This window comes from Orycteropus afer, unplaced genomic scaffold (assembly GCF_000298275.1).
Source record: "Orycteropus afer afer isolate SDZICR_OR568_19922 unplaced genomic scaffold, OryAfe1.0 scaffold00037, whole genome shotgun sequence".
In the NCBI taxonomy this organism is placed as follows: Eukaryota; Metazoa; Chordata; class Mammalia; order Tubulidentata; family Orycteropodidae; genus Orycteropus; species Orycteropus afer.
The window spans coordinates 15,637,773-15,644,585 of NW_006921624.1; the positions used below are offsets into that span (position 1 = coordinate 15,637,773).

General features: G+C 40.2%; 1 protein-coding gene and 1 pseudogene across 1 annotated transcript in view; one reads left to right on the top strand and one right to left on the bottom strand.

Annotated features, from left to right (window-relative positions):
* Nucleotides 1-6,813, top strand: part of SHOC1 (shortage in chiasmata 1) — an 86,330-nt gene that overhangs the window by 46,003 nt on the left and 33,514 nt on the right. Inside the window, 1 exon segment of the mRNA XM_007936769.1 lies at nt 4,830-4,934. Within this exon segment, the coding sequence (XP_007934960.1) occupies nt 4,830-4,934 (105 nt within the window).
* LOC103193478 lies at nt 1,434-3,167 on the bottom strand (annotated as a pseudogene).

Genomic DNA, 6,813 nt, shown 5'->3' on the forward strand with positions numbered 1-6,813 from the left:
TTGACTGCTAACCAGAAGGCTGGTGGTTCAAACCCACTAGCCACTCCTTGGAAGGAGGGTTGGGCAATCTACTTCTGTAGTGATACTGCCTCGGAAACCCAAAGAGGGGTCACCATGAGTCGGGGCCAACTCGAGGGCACATGAAAACAACAACTACTGCAATGTAAAAGGCATTTGACTGCTAACCAGAAGGTTGGCGATTCAAACTCGCCAGCCACTCTGTGGAAGGAATATGGAGCAATCTACTTGCGTAAAAATTTACCACCTTGAAAACCCAATGAGGGTTGCTATGAGTTGGAAGTGACTCAAGGCAGTGTGGGTTTTTCTTTGTTTGTTTGTTTGTTGTTGTTGTTGGTCAGCAGTCAAGTGCCTTAGGTACTTGGTTAGCAAGGAGAAATTCATAATCTAATCAAAGATTATCAAGTTACAAAGCCTGATAATCTGGCAGCTAGTCAAAGATTATGAGGCATACAAAAAGCCAAGAAAACAACTCATAATGAGAATAATCAAAAGAAACCCAGGACTGACACAGATGCTGATATTATAAGGGAAAGACACTAAAACTGTTACTATACTATATTCCATGTAAGCAAAATATTAGAGACTTTAAAAAGATCCAAATCAAACTTCTAGAGACTAGACAATGTCTGAGATGAAAAATACACTGGGTGAAATTAATGGCAGATTACATACCTCAGAAGAAAAGATTAGTGAATTTGAAGACATAACAAATAGAAACTATTAAAATAAAACACAATAAAAGAAATCCTTTGACAACTTCAATCAAGAAATCAAGCAACATATTGCATTGGGAAAATCTGCTGCAAAAGACCTCTTCAAAGTGTTAAAAAGCAAGGATGTCATTTTGAGGACTAATGTGCACCTGATCCAAATATTTTCAGTTACCTCATAAGCATATAAAAGCTGACCAAAGAATAAGGAAGACCAAACAAGAACTGATGCATCTGAATTATGGTGTTGGCAAAGAATATTGAATATACTGTGGACTACCAGAAGAACAATCTGTCTCGGAGGAAGTACAGCCAAAATGCTCCTTAGAAGCAAGGATGGAGGATGGTGAGAATTCATCTTTTTTTGAAAAAAGCTTCATGATCAGACTATTATATTTAAGCAATCAACAGCATGGGAAAAAAAAAAAAAAAAAAAAAACTACATTAAAACCCTTGGTTGGAATGCTTTATACTTTCCACAGAGCAGAAACTAAAATAACCTGATATACAGTTAGTCACAAATATAGTCCTTGAGTTTTTTTGCCCATACACATGAGTATTTGTCTAAAACATATTTTCTTTGTAGCAGCTAGGCCCTGCTACCACTGTGCTTGGCTGCATTCACAAATCTGTTGTAACCTATAGCTTCCCTATCACTTCTCTGGCTGTCCTCTCCTGCTGAGCTTTGTTTCCTGGCAATCATTAAAACCTTCTGCCAAAGCCATAGCTAGTACTGCTGCTTGAACCACCACAGCCACCTTGCTTTCATGGTTTGGCAAAGTATTGACCTCCACCACCATAAGGGCCAGAGTTTCTGCCTCCGAAGTTTCCTCCCTTCATGGGTCCAAAATTTAAAGATTGGTCATTGTAACTGCCAAAATCATTATAGCTCCTGCCACCTCCAAAATTGTTTCCGTCATTAGCAACTCCATTATAACCATCTCCACTGCCTCCATATCCACCACCACTACCATGGCTGCCACCAAAGCTATCTCTCCCACTGAAGTTTCGCAGATCACTTCAACCTCTTTGGCTGGAAGAGACACTGGCCATCTCTTGCTTTGAAAGAGCTTTCCTCACTTCGCAGTTGTGGCCGTTCACAGTATGGTATTTCTGAATGACAATTTTATCTACAGAGTCGTGGTCATCAAAAGTAATAAAAGCAAAGCCCCTCTTCTTGCCACTGCCTCAGTCAGTCATGATTTCAATCACTTCAATTTTCCCGTATTGTTCAAAATAATCTGTTAGGTGATGTTCTTCAGTGTCTTCTTTATTTTATTTTTATTTGGGTGAAAGTTCACATAGTAAATTTACTTTCCATACAGCAGTTCACATACACTTTGTTTGCTGAAATTGACTATAATTTTCCACAATGCAACAGCTCCCCTCTCACTTCCTCCCCATAGTTACTTCTTCCTTGTGTCCTTTCCTCCATGCACTCCTGCCCCCCAAGCTCTCTCCCTGTGCATACACAGCCCTTTTATTCTCCCATTATTGTTCTCTTCAAGGACTGTATCTGCCTTATATGCCTGTCTTTTGTTTGGCTGGAAGCTACAGGAGTGGGTTCAGTTCCACACATGAAGAGCAGTTAGGGGCCATAGTTTCAGTGGTTCCATCAGGCTCTATCATACTAGCAAACCTGGTCCCCCACCCTTCTTTTTTTTCCCCCAAATGATTGTGAGTTTTGTTCCACATTGTTCTCCCTCTCTATCCAGGATCTTCTACATAGATCCCCCTCCGAGTGGTTGACACTGGTAGCTGGGCACCATCTAGTTCTTCTGGTCTCATAGTCATATCGGCTGAGGATCACATGGTATACCAGTCACTTAGACTAATTGTCTCCATGCATCTTTGGTTTTCTTCATTGGTCTTTGCTCTGGACAAGGAGAGACCCATCAATGCATCTAGATGGCTGCTTTTAAGCTTTTAAGATCCCAGTCACTACTCACCAAAGTAGGATGTAGAACAATGTTTTGTGTGGTATGTTATGCCAATTGAGCTTGATGTCCCCTGCAACTATGGTCCCAAGCCCACAGGTCAAACTACTCACTCCCTCCGTGCCCAAGAAGTGACTACAACCTTGCCCCTTCAGTGTCTTCTTTAATACCACCAACAAATATCTTTTTCACAGTTAAGTGGGCACCTGGTCTTTGAGAGTCTTCTTGTGAGACAGCTCTTTGGTCCCACAAATCTTCCATCAACCTTGTGTGGCCTTGCGTTCATGGCTGCATCCACCTCCTCCATAGTACAGAAAGTGACAAATCCAAAGCCTCTGGAGCACTTGGCTTTTGGGTCTCTCATTACCACACAGTCTGTGGGTGTTCCCCATTGCTCAAAATGGCTTCTCAGACTCTCATCTGTTGTTTCAAAGCTCAACCCCCCAATGAAGAGTTTCCGCAGCTGTCCAGGTTCTTCAGGAGACTCTGACTTAGACATGATGGCAGTGGGTAGAAAAAAAAAGGCTTTAACGCTGCTTCCTCTGCGGAGTCTACAGGCAGAAAGGAGTAAGCTACCCAATATATCTCAAGACATCATCTCATGTACTTTAGATGTATTAACAAGAGGTACTAGTCCCTGGTGAAGGACATGATGCTTGGTAAAGTGGAGGGTCAGTGAAAAAGAGGGAAACTCTCCATGAGATAGATTTGACATGATGGCTGCAACAATGGCTCAGTAATAACAGAGATTGTGAGGATGGCATAGGTCCCAGAGTGTTTCCTTCTGTAATTCACAAAGTAGCCATGAGTCAGAGCTAACACAAAGGCAACCAACAATAATAACATCTGTGACACATGATGAACGACAAGAAATGAACATGGTTTGGGCTATTCAGTTGGAACAGTACTGCCTTAATCTTGAGCGAGTGATATGCTTTCTATACTTGATATATTTTTATTTGCCCCAGAGTCAAGGAAAGCTAAACCTACAACTAAGGATTAAGTAAACCTACATTAAAAGAAGATAAACAGATCACTTACCACAACAGGTTTCCTATTTTATACCCTGTTTTTCATACACTTTCATATTCCAGTTACTCAAATCTGGTTTTTCTGGCCTATTCTCATCCTATCCTCATCATGACTGTCTTGTTCCCATAGCCCTTTCAAGGATCGCATATTGGGGGGGGGGGTGCCGATCACTGCCCTCAAGTAGATTCTGACTCATAGTGACACCCTTTGGGTTTCTGAGGTGATAAATCTTTAAGGAAGTAGATTGCCCCGTCTTCTTTCTACAGAGTGTCTGGTAGGTTTGAACCACCAACCTTCTGGTTAGTGGTCAGACGCCTTAAGCACTATGCCACCAGAGCTCCTTACTACCCACATTTCATTCCCCCTTTACCTCTGATCCCAAATGCCTGCTGCACATTTGCCTAAAGCTTCATTGATTAGATCAGCAATTTTTCACACAATTCTTTGTTAAAATAAATATTTCATTGGATCCCCATATATAAAAGTAGAGCCCCTCTGGTTAAATGGGGCGGTGGGCATAGAACCCTGTTGTCATCTTCTTCTCATTTTTACATGCGGTATGATTAAATCTATCATCTTCAAAAAGCTCTGAAACTTCATAGAGCACACTAAATAGGCAATTGGCCTGTCTCCTGTTTGAGTCCTATCATTGGACAAATATCGCCAGGTGTCCATCTGAAGGTATTGCTTTATGTTATTATGATCATCCACTTTTATCTTTTAAATTGGCAAGGTATACATTTAATTTTCTTTTTGTTTCATAACGGAGAATCACTCAACATTTTTTTCTACCAAGAGTAGAAATAAGTGGATATTCTTTAGAAGCATCAGGTGCATAAGTTCTAAGGTTAGCTGTGTGGGTTTAAATGCCAGCTTTACCATTTATTTACTCATTGGCATGCAGTTACTTAAGCTTATTAAGACTATTTTTTATCCATAAAATTAGAATGATAATAAGCTTGCCTGATAGTTAATGTATGGATTCAGTGGTATATTCAGCTTATTTACAAACTGACACAAAAGTAAACACTCAATAATAAATGTCAGCTATTACTACTTAGCATTCTGATACATATTCTAAAATTATAATATATATTCTATATTTTTAAATATGTTTTTGCTTACTTAGGTACAAATGATGAAAGAGAAATGATGTTTAAGCACACTGCCCTCTTCCACCTTCTGGTAACAATCAGAGATATCCTTTTAACGTGTAACTTGGACACAGCGTTGGGTAAGTTGGAAAATTTGTGTTTCCGAATTTTTTTCCCTATTGAAATTTTCATCTAAAATAAGCCTTATTTTTCTGAGAAGCATTCATCTTACAAGAAATTATTACCTTTTACTGCACTAAATATTATATACATTTTGACATAATTATAAGGGAATATATATTTTATTCTGCTTATATTCATAAAGATAAATTATCTTTAACAACTATCATTACCTAGAAAAATAGACTTTATCTCTAATCTAGGCCTAAATCAGAGAGTCATAATGACCTGAAGCAGATTTGATTGTGTAATTTATTATACACTACTTTTATACTTTTATTTATTTATTCATTTTATTTGTTTAGTTGTTGTTATTGTAAGTATATATATATAACACAGCAGTTGTCAGTTCAACATTTTTCCTGTGTTCAGTTCAGTGGTATTAATTACATTCATCCTGTGTAACCATCACGTATAACTGTTGCCAAGTTTCTCGCTGCTCCCTAAACAGTGACTTTCCCTTTCTCCATCCCTGCCCCCTCTGATACCCACTGATAAACTTTGGTTTCTATTCATTATGCACTACTTTTAAATGTAAGATCTGACATTTTACCACAGACATTTTGAGGGCTTATTGAATGTTTGTTCTCAAAAACTAGGTAGCAAGCCATATGAATTACATAACTGACCTGGATCATTTTTAGTGGTGAGCATTCTCATGCCTCTAAACCAAACTCCAAACTCATTGCCATCAAGCCAGTTTTGACTCATTGTGCCCATATAGGACACCATAGAACTGTCCCATAGGATATCCAGGGCTGTGATCTTTATAGAAGCAGACTGCCACAGCTTTCTCTTATGGAGTGTCTGGAGAGTTCGAACCACCTACTTTTCAGTTAGCAAGCCAAGCATTTAACCTAACTGCACTGCACCACCAGAGTTCCCCTCACTTCTCTACATCTCTTGAAATCAAGGAGCAAGTTAGGTTGTCTTCCTTTCCTTCTGTCTCTACAGTGGTAGGGGAAGAAAGGTCTGTAGGGGTCTAGCTTCTTGCCCTGCTCTCTCCCAGGTGTCTGTATTTTGTCCTAGCTTCCAGTGTCCTGTGACACTCCCTCCCCACCACCACCAGAAAGCAAGGTTATACGGTTCAAAGCATAGAGTATAGAGCTTCCCTCCTGGCTTTAGTCTGGTAATAAATTCAGTATAGAGTAGTGGTGAATTTACTTATGGTGAATCCATTACGGACTAAAGTACAGATCCTGGGATTTAGGAGGAACGCAGTACCATTCAGTATGCTTGGTTGTTGTGTTGCCATTGAGTTGATTCTGACTCACAGCAGCCCTGTAAGACAGAGTAGAACTGCCCCATAGGATTTCCAAGGTTGTAATCTTTACTGGAGTAGATGGATAGGTTTTTCTCCTGCAGAGCCACTGGTGGGTTCAAACCGCTGACCTTTCAGTTAGTAGCTGAGCTGTTAACAGGGCTTCTCAAGCCATAAACTCAAAAAAAAAAAAAAAAACCTCATTGCTATCAAGTTGATTCGACTCAAAGAAACCCCTCCTTGGGTTTCTGAGGCAGTATCTCTACAGAAGTAGATTGACCAGTCTTCCTTTTAAGGAGTGGCAGGTGGGTTTGAACCACCAGCCTTCTGGTTAGTAGTCAAATGCTTTAGGCACTATGCTACTAGAGCTCCCCAGTAATCTGTGTTGTTGTTATGTGCCGTTGAGTCATACCTGACTCATAGTGACCCCTCCTTGGGTTTCCGAGGCAGTATCACTACGGAAGTAGGATTGCCCAACCTTCCTTCCGAGGAATGGCTGGTGGGTTTGAACCACCAGCCGTCTGGTTAGCAGGCAAGTGTCTTAGCCACTATGCTACCAGAGCTCCAACAATAAAGAA